The sequence below is a fragment of the Corvus kubaryi genome, unplaced genomic scaffold, assembly GCF_017639235.1.
Source record: "Corvus kubaryi isolate FWS band 111438036 unplaced genomic scaffold, C.kubaryi_AGA036_p1.0 37308, whole genome shotgun sequence".
NCBI lineage: Eukaryota > Metazoa > Chordata > Aves > Passeriformes > Corvidae > Corvus > Corvus kubaryi.
The window spans coordinates 22,920,240-22,936,431 of NW_024581096.1; the positions used below are offsets into that span (position 1 = coordinate 22,920,240).

General features: G+C 34.6%; 1 protein-coding gene across 4 annotated transcripts in view; it reads left to right on the forward strand.

Annotated features, from left to right (window-relative positions):
* The window catches only part of AP3B1 (adaptor related protein complex 3 subunit beta 1), a 158,328-nt gene that overhangs the window by 58,790 nt on the left and 83,346 nt on the right, over positions 1-16,192 (forward strand). For all 4 annotated transcript variants that reach the window (XM_042028883.1, XM_042028882.1, XM_042028880.1 and 1 more), the window contains exons 8-14: positions 670-831; positions 2,944-3,041; positions 5,658-5,712; positions 5,790-5,861; positions 8,354-8,416; positions 9,314-9,446; positions 15,055-15,164. In XM_042028883.1, coding sequence (XP_041884817.1) covers positions 670-831; positions 2,944-3,041; positions 5,658-5,712; positions 5,790-5,861; positions 8,354-8,416; positions 9,314-9,446; positions 15,055-15,164 — 693 coding nt within the window. The remainder of the gene's footprint in view (positions 1-669; positions 832-2,943; positions 3,042-5,657; positions 5,713-5,789; positions 5,862-8,353; positions 8,417-9,313; positions 9,447-15,054; positions 15,165-16,192) is intronic.

The window sequence follows — 16,192 nt, forward strand, 5'->3', positions numbered from 1 at the left end:
AGAAGTGAGGAAATTAAAGTACTTCAGTTGCTATTGCATAAAATATCTAAGAGCTTGCTAGGCATCCTGTAAAACACTGAGAGCAAAATTGGCATCAAGTAATAAAACTTCCCTTCATATTTCTTCTTTTTTAAAAATTTTTCTGTGCCCTTTCAAATTGTGATAAAAACCAGAACAAAATGACAGGATTAATTAATTGTCACTTCTTTCTTCCCTCCCCCTATCCTCCTACCTCTACTAAAGACATTTTTATGGATTTTTCACTACATCTGAGTTTTGACCAAGGCGTGCAGCCTTGCCTAGTTTTCTGAAGACCTATGTCTTATTTTCATTTGTAGCTGTTTTCCAGAAATGTCACTTTTGGGTTATAGGTTTTAAGTCCAGAAAAGACCAATATACATACCTAAAATATCTGGTTGAATAATAGTAAAGATATTTCATTTGGCTGTACAACTTACTTCTGGGGAAATTTTGTATATATTGTTAATTTGTTTTTCATGTTTGTACATCTACTGTTTTGAGCAAAGGGATAGAAAAGCCAAAAGCTATTTTTAAAAGACATATATAAGTCTTGCATGAAACAGTGGCATTGTATGTTACTTTCTTAATGAATAAAACATGTTGATTCAAATATTCTATGTATGTCCTTGTCATTTTGTCTTTTGATAGGTTGATGAAGTGGTGGATGAATATAGTGAAAATAATTTCTATGCATCTGATGAAGAACAGAAAGAGAAGGATCAGAAATTGAAAACCACCTATACTATGGACCCGGATCACAGGCTGCTGTTACGAAATACAAAGCCCCTGCTTCAAAGCCGAAATGCTGCTGTAAGACAAATTCCTTTTTGATTAAAATGTCAAACTACAAATATCTGGTTTTAGAAAATTTAAAAGATTGAGGAGTAAAATCTACACCTCTTTAAAACTGGTGAAAATATCCTTTAGCAACTCTAGGAGAAGTATGATGGATCTATTTTGAATTTAACTTAGCTTGTAAGTGAAACACCTAAACTGATTTTGATATGTGCTCCAAATAATGTAGACAAACAAAATATTAGAAAAAAGTATGAGAGCATTTGAATCCAACTTACATAGCATATGCTGACTATACCATAGGTAGCTCTTAGTGCTAAAACTCTCAGCAATTAGGATGGCACAAACGGGTAAAGTTTACTGGCACAGTTTGGTGGTACAGATCTACAAAGAAAATCATAATTGTTATTGATGCAGTATTTTGTTCTTTCTTTTGAGTCTCACATTTTAAAAGGAGACTATTATACACCAGGGTTCTAGAGCTGTTGCCTTGTCAAGGTTCCAGGATAGATATGACATCAGCTCTGCATTATATCCATGAGATATTAAAATACAGGTAACTTTTTAGAACTGGAAAAAGCCATGCTCATGGTGAATCATTCTGATGTTAATCAGACCACAGAATGTTACTTCTAACCTCAGCTTGTCCTGTTAATCAGGACTAGATGTCCTCTGGGAAAAGTCTTCCAGTGAAAATGAACATTCATATCACTGCAAAAACAGTTACTGCACCATGATTAAGTCACCTTGCAACCTATTCTTAATAAGCTAAGCAGATGAGGTTATAGTTCTCCATTGAAACATATTTCAAGATTCTAACTAATGTCTGACTCTTTCCAAAATCATTTATAATCTGCCAGCCCAGCAGACTTTGGAAACAAATTGATTAAATTTTTACAACTTTTTGCTAAAAATCACTGTTTAGTGTCTGTGATATTTCTTAATTTCATGCAAAGAACAAGTATGTTTGATGTTTGCCGTCCCACTTCACTGAGAGGTTCAGTTAGTTATTGCCCTCATTCCATAAATAATTTTCTTTATTCAATGTGGCATTGATTCTCATATTTATGATCTTTAACTTTCTGATATTAAAGTTAACTGAGATGTTAAAGTGCACTTTGAAAAGTGGTATTGAAATCATGCTGCTTTGAATTGCTGTTACGGGGATATTCATACTATTCACAGAATTTACCTGCAAGTAAATTAATTAGTGGCGTTGCCTACGACCTTATGTTTTTTGTCAGCTGTAAAAGATACTTGCAGTATATTACTAAAAATCTTGAAGTTATTTCCTGGCTTTAGGTGTTTTTAATCACTTTTTATTGTTGGTTAATTTTTGTTTCATTGGTACTAAGATTTAAGATACCAAGTGAAGTGTTACCATGAAGGCTTTACTTGGAGTCTCCTTTCTATGATTTGTTCTCTTTGAAACAGAGTTGCATGACACTACTTTAAGAAAGGTTGTGACATGACACTCACTAGCATAAAGATCATATTTTGTCTTTCATATATGAGAAAATTTGAGAAGAGAAAAAAAGGGTTTTAATTGCATATATCTCAGTCTTCTGCATTTTGTTAGCCAGGATATCAGTAATACAACCCTTCAGCTTTTACTTCCTGTTGGATTTGATACTTCAAAAGTTGCTGGTAAAGGCAGCTGGTGTTTTATAGATTGCATAATAGAATAATGGAATGAAAGATTTTGAGTGGAAACTAGGTAAAAGGTGATATTGAACCTGTAGTAATAAAGGAAAAGCACATTAGAAAAATCTTTAAAGAATATTTCTTTATTAATTTGTACAGCTGATGTTAGCAATACTGATTTATTAAGGATGATACCACTATGTTTGTAATTTGAATTACCTACTGCTTTTTCTTTTTGTCCCTATTCCTATGACCTTCTATTTATTATAGCATGCAGTAAATACTGGGAGGAAGTAAAGGTACTTAATTAGTAAAAATATATTTATTCCAATGTTCTTCCTCAGTCTGCTTTGCTGATTTTGATGGTATGCGCTTTGCTTTCTGAAGAAGAGTGAGCTGCTAGTCCTGCAGGTGTGAAGCAAATGTGATAGATGGGTATGATGATTTGAAGTTAACATGCTGCTCTGAATGCTCTTCCTTTAGGTGGTAATGGCGGTTGCACAGCTTTACTGGCATTTGGCACCAAAATCTGAAGCTGGTATTGTTTCTAAGTCATTGGTGCGTTTACTCCGTAGTAACAGGTAGGTGAAGTCCATACTTACATCAATGTGTGTATTTTTTGTGAGAGCTTCTTGCATATTTGTTTAGCCATAGTTATAAGAATGTAACTATTGCAGAATTCATTTCATTTTAAATTTGTCCTGTAATACTCACTTTCACTCAACAAATGAGGATCACTAGAAGTAATTCCATCCAGGGATCATTCATTATTTTCATTCCTATTAGTTTCATTCGTATGACTTCCGTTCTGACAGGAATCATGGCTACCTAGTTAGTATTTAAATAGAATCAGTACTAACTGGTTTGTTTAGTGTCTTGATTTTTTTTTAAATTATTGGAAATTTAGTTCTGTTGAGTCCCCTACTGTCTTGCTAAGCACTAAAGAAGTCTTCTGATGTATATTTTATTTTCCTGCACTGTAATGCAATCCCAAAATCACTGAAGTCCAGTCCAACTTCCAAGTCTAGTCCAACTTCCCTACTCAAGGAGGGTCCGCTGGAGTACAGTACTCAGGACTGTGTCCAGTCAGCTTCTGAATATCTCAGGGGAAGGAGACAACATATGTGTTAAAATTGGTATTACCACTTGATACTGCTGCATCTTCTGTGTTTCCTCATCTCTGGACGGTTTTTAAAGAACAAGTTTATATTTGATTTAGGACATTCAGTTTCGACTTCATCATCTTCAATATTGTCTGCTTTTCTATGAAAGGTCTTGTCACCCACATTTCTTAAGATTGTTAGTGTTATTTTTTCATTTGTATTTCACAGTTTTTGCATAATGTGCCAATATTTGCTGCACAGAAGTGTTTTTCTTACCTACTCATACATGAGACAATATTAATTGTTTTAGAATGACTTTTTAACTAAACATGGTATTTTTGGCTAGAACTTTGCTGTGAAAATAATTTACTTTTTAAATCAGTTAGGTCAGACACAAGGATTTTTTAAAAAAACTTCACTTTTATTGTGTTTGGCAAGGTTACTCATCCTAGATGTACCTTAACTTCTGTAAGCCCTTCCATCATAGAGCTGTTTCTCTGTAAACTTCTGCAGCCAATATCTCTGTTGTTTAAAAGTTGGTAAAGAAGTAAAATGGGATTAGGTAGAGTATTCATGCTTTTATTTCAGATAAGAATGAATCACTATTATTTTTGTGTTTGGCTTTATAGTACAGTATACTTCCCATTCTCTTTATACAAAGGTGAGTAAAGTGACTGAAGCAATTTGGCAAATAATGTATAGGGTTAAACTCATACTCACATGTTGAAAGGATTATTTGCATGTGGTTTATTGCTCATCTATACTCAAGATTTCATTAAAAGAAAATTCACTTCTTTCCTGTATCTCAACAAGTATCTTAAATGGCACTAGTCTTCTGATTTTTCTGTGTTGAATGGCTTGTCTGTTCTCTGTTAGCATTGTGGGAGAAACACTTTTGCTATTAGAGCCACTTTGAAATAAGCTTTTGCTGTTTGCCCTTGGAGTTATTTGCCTGTGGCCTTTAAATTAATGTCAACTAAGCTATAATCTAGTTAGGGTGAGAGTGCCTGAAAGAGCATTTCATAGCAATTTCCAGTCTTGTTTCATCATGTGCAGCTGACTATTGCCATGCCCCTATGTAAGAATTGCATAAAATGGGTTTAAAAGAGCTTAAGTACTTCTTTATTATTATTTTTTTTTGTAATCAACAGCTGTAATTACCTTAGGGCTATTAGACAGTTTTGAGTAAGAGGAGGTAATGGGTATGATGATTTCTCTTATTAGGATGAGATTTGCAGCATGCAAGGATTTGAGCACTCATGGTTCAGAAAAATTGTGTGTAAATTATCACTTAGTTTTTAAGCAGTTGGTGGCACAAAATCTGCACTTTAAAAGCTTCGTACTAGTACCCAGATTTCTTTTTGCTCGGTCCTGTGGAGGCTTTTAAACTAATACATTAATTATGAGAATGCCCTCTCCAAACATGTTTAATGTTTTTGTAGAGTATTACATAAATCTGTAGTTTATATCTTCCAAAGTCTTATTATGTAAAAGTACTAGTTTTCGATAGATGTCTGTGTCTGCCAGTGTATACCCTTGAGTCACAGGAGATCCTGGCCCTTTTTGAAAATTTTTAGAAAAATTCTTAAGAGAAAAATGTCTTAGCAATTCTTGCTAATAGTGCAAGGATTAACTGTTGTTGTAATTAATGCAGTTATTTCAACACTGCAGATAAAGCCCATGTGTTTTTGTTCTCAGCTATGTCATCCTGAAATATTTATTTCAAGAGGGTGGATGAAATCTAAGGCTTTTGTAAGCTATTTCCATTATATTAAAATGATTAGTGGAATTCTGGTGTGAATAAATACCCAAGGCCTACAAGAGGCACCATTGCACTGATGTCAGTGAGTATTTTTGCATATTGGAGTTTTAAAAACTGAGAGCCTGGTTTCATCATGCACCTTGCTTCCTTTGAATCAAATGATGAAGTTAGTTGATGAAGTTGGCAATAAGCTCTGCCTTCTATGTTTGTGCCAAAACAGATGTGTAACTAACTTGGTGTTCAAACAGAGCTGGACTTTCTTTGCCATGTTGAATTATTCTATGTATCAGTAATTTTGTGGAATGACTCTTATTTTTCTTTTCACATTCTAGGGAGGTGCAGTATATTGTCCTGCAAAATATTGCCACTATGTCAATTCAGAGAAAGGTATGCCCTATTTAGAATTTTTTAAATTGCATTGTATATGAAACAGGAGAATTACTTGAATATGTTCTGATTTTCAGGGGATGTTTGAACCTTATCTGAAGAGTTTCTATGTTAGATCAACTGATCCAACTATGATCAAAACACTGAAGGTGAGTTTAAAGGCAAATTTTTCTATTTTGCTGCTGGACTAAAAGCAGTTTGCAACAGAAAGGTGAAATGTTTTTCAGTGATATGACACAGGTCATTCTGTGCTGTTTCTTTATCTCGCTAAGAAGTATCGAGTTGTGGCCTGTAGTTACGTCCACAAGTGGCCTTCAGGCTTGTCAGGCTATCTGAAAGTTCTCGTTACCATGTTGCAGGTGGAAGATTGGCTGTGTTTTCCCCTACAGCTTGTAGGACCTTTAAATGATAGAGAGCTATTCAAGCAGGCATTCTAACATTGAGAGTTTGACTATTTTCATGGGAGGAAGAGAGTCTTTAATATGCTAACTTACAAAGAGTTTAAATCTGTTCCCCTGTACAAAATGGGGCAGTGTTTGAGTCCCAAATTTTCTTTGAAATCAGCATTTGACGTGAGAAGTACTTAGGCTTTCCTCAAGGCCGCATCTCAATGCTTGTTTTCATCTCTTCTCTTGTTGTTTTCTCTGTTCTTATTCTTTAACAAATGTGAAATCCTTGACAAAACAATAGCTAAAAAATTGTCTACTGTTATGTGCCTTTTCTCTTGTTTTGCTTTAGATTGTCATAGGCACTTGTGTTTAGGAGTGAAGGTACAGTTTTCTGAAAGAAACCTTATTTTTTTTCTTATATTTGTTTTACATGCATGTTGCACCTTCGTTATATGTCCACGATAGCTATGCAAAACTATAAGGTTTTTATACAAACTAAATATACTTCTGTATTTTATACCAATGATAAGACTTAAGTAAATTTGAGGCAGTTGGAAGCAAAAAGATATTCTGTACATTTTAGGAATATTGTGAGGAATGCCTCACAATAATCCAAGAATAGTCGGTCTGATAATTATAGAAAGTTGATTTATTTAAATTCCTAGATTAATTGGTAATATAATGGAGATGAAGTGGAGAAGTAAAAATTATGGTTTTTTCTTTCTTTGTCTCATTTGTTTCATGATGGCTGAAAAATCTAGAAAACGCTAAACTTGTACCTACATTAAAAAATCTTGTGGTTTTCTCCCTCTCCTACCTCTGTAGTTCAAGTCTATCTGCTTTAAGATAGAATGATGAGACCCATGGAAGTAATCAATATGTAGGAACACCCTTAAATTCATCTGCTGTACTGTTTGGATTTCTGGTTTTTTTGTTTACCAACATCAAGTTTGCTTTTTTATCACTGGTTAGCATTGAGCTTGCATTTTCATGGTTATCTATTTTAACCACAAATTCTCAGTTATAATTAGTTGTCATCATCTCAGAGCCTTTCATCTTCTATACAGTTAAGGTTTGTTCCCAATTATGAACATTACTTTGCAGACATATGTGTTGATTTTTTTTCTTCTGTTTTATTAATCAGTCTTCTACTATCTGGAGTTTTTACAAAGCTTTCCTTAGTCAGCCTTTGGCTTCATTTCCCTGAAAACTGTAGCATCAGTTGAGAACTTTGTCACCTGTCTTCTCATTACTTTCATACTCATATGTGAAAAAGGCCAGCAAAGCTATTTGTGGTATTCCATTGATAGCCACCCTATACTATAAAATAGTCTTCTTTTCTCTTGCCTATTCCTGTTTTTCATTTATCCTCTTGCTTTCTATGCTATTCTAGATACATATCTTTAAGAGCCTTCAATTATATGTCTTATGAAATTGTTTTAAAGTACATGTAGACTGTATAATTTGAGTATCCTTTTCTGGATGTGTCCAAGTCAAAAAATACCAACATATTTCTGAGGCACAACTTCCCTTTGGAGAGACTGGGTTGTGTTTTCAGTTTACTTCATTCAAAGTTAAAACAGCCTGGAAGTATAGCATCTTAACAATATATGCCAAGTGTTGTATATCATCCTTTTGTTCACCAGGAACAAAGAGGAGAGCTTGCAGGGTCTGATGTTGTTGATGTTGATTAAGATCTGATGAGTGTCATAGATGCAAATGTTTCTTTCCTGAGTTTAAAGTTCCTTTAGTACAGTTCATCTGAATATAATGGGCAATTTATTTCTCCCCTGATGCAGTTGTGGCTTCTGTTATTTCTTCTTACACTGTCATGTGGTTCTTACATGCTAAGGCCTGTTGTGTGACATTGGAAAGCTGACAGAAGTATTTCAAGCCCATTTGATAGGCAATGCAACACTAAAGCTCGAGATTATAAAAAATGCATCACTGAACCCTCGAGTCCTGCTTTGTAAACTTTGTAGTCCTTGTAAGGAAAATATGCCTCCTGAGTGCAATGCTGGTACCAGTTTATACTGATATCTGGTATACCCTATTGAATTCTGAGTGGTATATTTTTATACATGTATTTTTAATGGATATTTAATATATTTTATATTAAATAAATATTATATTAAACAAATATTTAATATATTTAAAAATATATTTTATATAGCATAATAGTATAGTGTACATGTGGTTTATAATATTTTAGTTTAACTTTTGATAACATATCTGATTTTTTTTTCCTGTAGCTTGAAATCTTGACAAATTTAGCAAATGAAGCCAACATATCAACTCTGCTTCGAGAATTTCAGGTTTGTGCAAAAGTGTATTCTTTTTATATTTATGATCTCTTTTTCCATTGTTGGATATTTCTTCTAGGCTTAAATGTTTCAAGTTAAAGTATTTTCAAAGATAAAATGTTCTAAAAATGGAAATGAAACCATCTCATACCATAATGGATAAGGGAGCTATTTGTATATGGAAAGGAGTTCAAATGTTTTGTTTCTCACTCTCCTTCCACCTACCAAAAAAAAAAAAAAGATGAGAAAAACTCAATCATTCCATATTCTTAAACACAAATGCCAGCAACTTGACTGACACTGGAAGTCACTATATGATAGGGTCTTAATTTTAGCACTATTTGGCCATTAGCATTTATTGCCAAACCTCATTTCCGTAAGTCATTTGATGAAATGGTATTGTCTCCAATATCTTTATGTATCATCAAGATGTTCTGCCTATATTGTGAAACAGCATCTGGCCTTCTTTCTTTCCTCTTTGCTTGTGACGTCTATTTGCATTGCTTCAGTTCTCTGGCTGGGTTTCTGTGAAAGGTACTGGTTCTCAGGCAGGTGGGTTATTCATAGTTTCACAGATGCTCCTAGTTAAATGAACTGAAACCTCTCTGAAGAGAGAGCTCATCAACTCCTCCAATCTTGCACATAAACTTATGGCTGTTTTTGGGTAATTGCCCCCTGCCCCAAGCTTTCTTGAAATCAGAGTTTGCATGGCTGTGGGTGACCAAAGCTTTCAAGAAGATGTCTTCTAAAATTTTGTGACAATGAGGTAAAAAAAGTACAGCTTCTAATGTGCAATGTAGCTTTCTAAGTTTAATTTATTATACAGTGTGTCTATCTCATGGAAATAATACGGTAAGTCTTTGGTTGACAAGAGTTACATACTGACTAATGAAAATCCTACTTCCTTAGACTTACGTAAAAAGCCAAGATAAACAGTTTGCTGCGGCTACGATTCAGGCTATAGGCAGATGCGCAACTAACATCACTGAAGTGACTGACACTTGCCTTAACGGCCTCGTCTGTCTGCTGTCCAACAGGGATGGTAAGCTCAAGTTCTCTTTGTTGTCTGAGTAGCTGATGGCATGAAGCGTTTTCTTGGAGAGAACCACACACAGCTTCAGATCACGTTTAAAAGCAAGTGAGAGTTTACTTTTTTAAGAATTTGGCTGACGCAACTGGATAAAAATCCTGCACTTCCAAAGGCTCTGATGTTCACTGAGTACTTATTTTCTCTTCTGTTAGAGAAACGAGTTCCTCGTGGCCCTCATGTTTATCTACTTTTCTTAAAATGCTGTGATTGTTAAAGTATGCTGTTTTGATTATCATAGGTAGCAATAGTTACAAGTTCAGTTGCATCAAAGCAGTTAGCCTGTAGAGGGTGCTGAAAGCTTGGAATTTTTTTTTTAGTGCATCAGTGCCTAACTGAAAACACATATTTAATAGTTTTAGGAAAATGGCCCCAGATTTGGCTTAATTTTGTACTCTAGGCTTCTGTTATTTTTGGATAGTGAAACAAAGTTGCAAATCACTAAGGAACACAACAAGGAGCCGATAAAGTCAAATAGGGTATAGCAGCACAGTAAGTCAATACCTGTTAATATTGTATATCCTTACTAGTTACCAATGAATATGGCAGATTCTTATTTCATAAGAAGTCAGTAATAGGTGTTAATAAATAATGCCAGGAAGGAGAAAAAGTGTGATTTTTGGGACGTGTCCTGGAGCAATTAGAATAGTTCAAAGAACATAGTTGACATTGCTCTCAGCTTTGAAAAGCAGCATTAATGCCTGTCTATATCTCCTGGACGTATTTTTCATGGTAATCCTGAGAAGGCCTTTATTTGGGTCATCATTTTGGCAGCACATATTTGGCCAGTGACACACTAGTACACATAGAGCTTTCTCTTATTTGGTTTATGAACTGAGTTGTCTTTCTCAACCACCTCATGATGTGTCAGAAATTTGGGAGTGGCCTCAGTGTATACCTTTGTAGTTTTAATATATGTGACTTTCATTTCTTAGTGCTGAAGATCTTATTGCTGTTAAAGCTTTTCTGATTATCAGCTCTGTTTAAAATGTCTTCCCATATCATGTTACAAAGTCATGTCTGCACAGTGTACCTTCTTGTATTATATTCAATAACAACCATAATAAAATACAAGCTTCAAAGGCTGTTCTTGATTCTGTCTAACTCTTCTAGCACTCTTCCTCTGAGTAGGCTTCCTTCAGCTTGTACAAATCCCCATATTTCTTCTGTTTAAAATGGAACAGTAAAACTGTCATTACAGAATACTGATTTTGATGCTTGACAATCCTTCTTTCTGTTTTCTTGCTTTGTTTTTGTTTTGCTAAGAAGGAACCAAGATAAGAGGAGAGAGTTTCTTCTTCTTTTATCGCTGATTGTCAATTTAATATTTTTTCAGAATCATTCAATATGTATAAATATGTATATATTTATGTATACACACATATGCATGTGCATGTATACAAAGGTCTGTCTCAACAAGATTAGTTTTCATGTCTGTTTCTAAGTAGTTGGCTAGCAAATAAAATTATCTTCTTGTGCTTACTGTTCTGAAAGACTGCAAAGGATATATTGAGGATCTTTTAAACCTGGCAGCTGGCAAATTGCTTTACCATAGCTGCAGTGTCTTTATTCCTTCTTTCAAGGAATGGATAGAATGGCATAATTTACGTGGTACCTTTCCCCAGGTGGCAGGAAATTACTGATAGTCACAGCTTACTGATCATAAGAGTTTTGGCATGGTAAGGGAATAAAAAAGAGATTTAGCATAGTGTAGGAGAATAGCTTTAAGAGTCTTAGTTAATCTTGCTTTCCCCCAACTTTCACTCTTAAAGCGTGCAAGCAATTTATTTGCTCTGCTGCTTCTTTCGTGGTCATTCGAAGCCTGGAAGTAGTCTTGCTGCTTTGTGTAGCTTGGTAGGTCCAGCAGGTTCTGAGTTCTGTGAAAGCAGAGTCAGCTCTGCTTTTTCTGTACTATGTTCTTATTAAGAAGAATTCACTTGAGTGCAGAAGAGAGGTGCTCATACTAATTCTACCAAACCAAAACAGAATCCTGAAGACCAAGCTTGTGCAAAAAGCTCCTTCTGATTTCATGTGCTTGTTCTGTAACTGTAGATACAACCCAACATGAAGATACCATGGCTGTGTCTGGCATAAGAGCTTTACAGTTAATCATTCTTCAGGTTGGGTGATGAGAGGAAGGGTATTGTTCCAGAAACAAGGCTCTGGGGAAGTCAAGAACTGCTCTTGAAATTTTCTTTGCTTGCTTATAAGTGACTTAAAGTCAGATTTCCCCTATTCAGGAGAGCTGTGGTATGTGGGGCAAAAAACCCAGCAACATTTGAACTACAGAAGCACAACAGAAACTAGGAATATCAGTGATGAGTCACCTTGGTGAATGATTATCACAAACTAAACTTGACTAACTCCTAAAGAGACTGTTCTTTGTGAAGCCGTGTTAAGGACTGAGAGTTATTTTCCTTCCTCATCTGCTGAAAGAAGTACAAAAAGAAGTTATTTTCTTTCTGTTATGTGACATTTGGCATTTGACTGATGCCTTTCCTTTAAGCAATTGTATCGATAGTTTCAGCTGACTGCTGGCCCCACTGTGACATAAGTCATTTTAGATGTAAGAGACAGATGGGATTATAGGAAGTCTGTTGTCTGACTGTACTGCACATACAAGAAATCCTGCAGGTTTTTCTTAGATGGGTGACTTCCATTTTCTGTTGAAAGTTGCAGGTTGAATGTGAACATGACTGTGGAATGTGTAGCTAAAACATTTTTTGCCTTACAAATCTATACAAAACCAGGCAAGTCATAAAATCCCTGGAACTGTTAATACATCAGGTAACTACTACATATCTCTTCTAAGTACTGTTAGAATGGTATAAAAGACAAGCGACTTGTAGCATTCAGTTTATATGTGTTAATAGGGTTTCCGAGATTAGTTAGTTGTGTTATAAGGATGGAAAAGTTAACAAGGTAAAAGCTTAAACTTCGGCTAGTTCTGAAAATCAGAAAGTTAGGTCTGTCTGAGTAATTAGCTCTAGTGGTTGCCTTCTAGCAATGTCTTTAACCATTTGCATAACCTTCTAGTAACTTTAAAAAGAGAATGTTTTGGGTTAGAAGGGACCTTTAAATTTCATCTAGTCCGACCTCCCTGCCGTGGGCAGGGACACCTTGCACTGGACCAAGTGGCTCAGAATTCCATCTAATCTGACCTTGAATGTTTTTGGGGAAGAAACATCCACCACCTCTCTACGCTTCCTGTCCAGAAACAGCTGATGCAGTTTTGCTGCTTTTAGAAAAAGTGGTTATGCAAACTGTAGACTGTGGAAAAATTAGTCTTTGCTTGTGTGTTCTAGTTGCTGCAAGGACGGGTTAATGTAGGTGGAAGAAAATTTGATACAATATTAATGATTTAAAATGTTGTATTTCAGAATCCAGCTTTTGAACATTCTCTGGTAATACACCCCATGCTGAGGTCATTTTCTGAGGTTCTGTTATAATGCAGCCAAATTCTCAATTATGGAGAAGTCTTTAGTTTGGTCCTGACAATTTACTGTCTGCTGCCTTGTTAATTTTTTTGCATACATCATTATTTGACAAAATGGAACAGTGTATGACTGAGTATATTTTAACTTTTTGAGAACTTGTCAGGCTTCAGAGAGTCTTCAGAGTTTACCCTACTTAGTCATTTCCACATTGCTTCAAAATTGTTTGAAGAAGCTAAGATATTTACTATGACTTGAAAATTGAAGCTGCTGATACCTCATGTAGCCTTCTTTATTGATAAAGGTATTCCTGATCAGATTTTCTGTGATTTTCAGTCTTTATTTTAAGAATTTAATTTACTTTTTATAATCCTTTAGATATGATTTACATTGTTTCAAAATTCTTGTATTCATTTATCATTGCCTTGTATGTACTTTCTCTTTGATAATTCTAGTAGGAGTTACATTTTAAAATTTCTTACTGCACATTCAGAGTACAGTTTTATCTCCCCTTCTAGTATTTTGCTGCAGTTTGTTATGGTTTTGAACCTAACTGTTTGTTTTGTATTTCATGCTTATTTTTGGGATCCTTTGTGTGCACAAAGCAAGCTTCACAGAGTCTGGGTTTTTTGGACTATGCCAGTCCTTATTCTAATACAAATGCATTTTGATTTTTTTTGTACTTTTTTCCCCACTATCTACACTAGTGTAAAAAAACCATGCTAGTATACTTGTTTACAATTCTGGCTTATTTTCTTTAAAATTGCTCCCACAGTTTGCATTAAAGTAGTTCCTATGGTGACATTTCATCTACTGCAGTTGATATTATCATAGTCAATTCTACGTTGTCAGCAAGTATTCTTAATAATGACTTCATGTCCACTCTTTTTTTTTGGTTCAGTTTTATTTTTCTTAGCTGTTAAGTTTATTGCAAAATGCTGAATGATAAAAATTGCCATTACAATGGTTCCCACTTATAAATATTACAGATTGTAATTTTCAAGTTTCAAGAATTGTCTTCCTATTTTAATATCTGGAAAAATACAGTGTAAATTAAATTGATCTGTAGGATTGTGGAAGACCTTGAGATGTTAACCTTGCTTCAAGAAATTAGTCTAGAAAAATGACAGTTGTCATGTCAAATAAAGGATGACACAAAAAGCTACAAGCTAAAATCTAAGTATTTCAAAGACATATGGTGTAATGATATGCTCAGAGCTTTTGAAAAGCCTTTCTTCCATAAAGAAGTTTACTTTCTTAAAAAAACCCCAAACCACAAAACACCCACAACCCCCCAAAATTTAGACATCTCTTCTCCGTAGTGTTCTATTGAAACTTGAGCATGCTTGATTGCTGAATGAATGGTCCATGTGTCAGATTAACTCAAGCAGAAATGCAGGAACACCTCTGTTTAACAAATGATAGTTAGACTTCTTTTTCCCTTGCATGAGTTTACTCTTGCATGGAAGCGTGCCTGTGCACCTGGGGGGTCTTTTCAGCTTCAAAGATTGTACATTTCATACAAGTTGATCAGGCTGTGAATGTTACTTGTTGCAGTAGTTAAGCACTCCAGTGCATGACTTTGGCATGAATCTTTCAACAGCTTGCTATTTAGAAGCTTCATTTGAATGTACTAGAGATTGGGTTACAGACCTGAGAGAGACTGTTTAGATGGTGAAAAAATGCAAAGGAGATGTTAAGATATTTCTCTAGTGTATGAATGTGCTGTTACTTTTAATGCAAGTGTTTTTATTCTCATTGCAGACTGCAAATTACTTTTGAATATGCATAATTTTAATGAAAATCAGATTTTTTTACACTGTTACTCAATTTCATAGGAAAAATATGAAGTGCAGTTGCACTAAAAAGCAGTTTCATACAAGTATGTACTAGGTTGGTATTTTTAAATTTAGAATGTTTGTGTCCTCTTTTTGCTGGTTAGGACTTGATTCAGGAAGGTGAATTTATATTACTTAGTAGAATGGTTTACGTCTTTCTTACCAAATGAATATAATTCAGTTCTGTGAAGTGTTTTTGGGAAGCTTTTACATCTTTTACAATCAATTATTTCTGGCCCTTTCTTTTGCATAAATGCTTTTGAAATTAATAATTTGTTTTGTCTCAAACAGAAATCGTAGTTGCTGAAAGTGTTGTTGTCATTAAGAAACTGCTGCAAACCCAGCCGGCACACCATGGTGAAATTATTAAGCATATGGCCAAACTCTTGGATAACATTACAGTGAGTATTTGTTCACACTCTGTTATTTTCCTTGTTGACTGATACTGAGATTTTTATCTCCTTAAAATTTGTGCTGTAAATAGAAGCAGGTGTATTAGAGAAATACAAAATAATTTTTTTTTTTTTGACATATACAGTTTCTCGTGATCTTAATGAAAAAGAAATAGAAGCTATCAGATGGCTCCAATTTGTGCCTTAGGTCTGGGAAGCTATTTTGAAAGAGATCGCTGGAAATATTGAATATTGCTAATCCTGGTTCTCCAGGATGAATAGCAGGTTTAGAATGTGGAGTGTGTGAATTGAAGTGAAAATAAGCAGTTATATTAGCTAGTTGTCTTTGTGAGCTGGAGTGGAGTTTAAAAGTTTTATTTTTAACCTTTTTCCCTAAATTACCTGACCTTTTCATGGTATCAGACATGCTGCTGTGAGTGTGTTGCTGTGAGTCTTGAAGTTGCATTTTTGTCTTCTGGGTATTTGAGATTCTGTGTTATTTAATAGTAAAATTTGAATTATTATCTGTCTTTAGATTTATTTGACCTTTAGGTATGCAAATATTTAGTTCCCAAATTTTCCTCACAGGTCCAGTAATTGATAAAACATTTAGTGATCTATCCTAAATTAGAGTATAGGGATGACAACCAGTAGCTATCTATTATATCCTTAACCAGACATATCAGATTTTGATCTGTCAACAGTTATTTTTCTGTAGAGACTATAAATAGAACTATTTAGTTTCATAATATTATACTTTTTTTTGATAATGGAGCAGTTTCTAAGTCAGTGAACCTTCTTTTCTCCATAGCTGAATTTGGCAAAGTTTGGAGTATTAAGAGAAAAAGGAAACATTGTATTCTTGGTTCATGCTTACTGAAAAATTAAATAAATCTTTGACTGCTGATGATCACTTTGTAACTGATACAAAGAAAATAAATCCTACTGAATTGCTCACATCAAAATAAGATACTGTTGCTAATTACATATCACTGACTCTAAATTACAGTAAAGACCAGGTCTATTTCAGTTTGTCC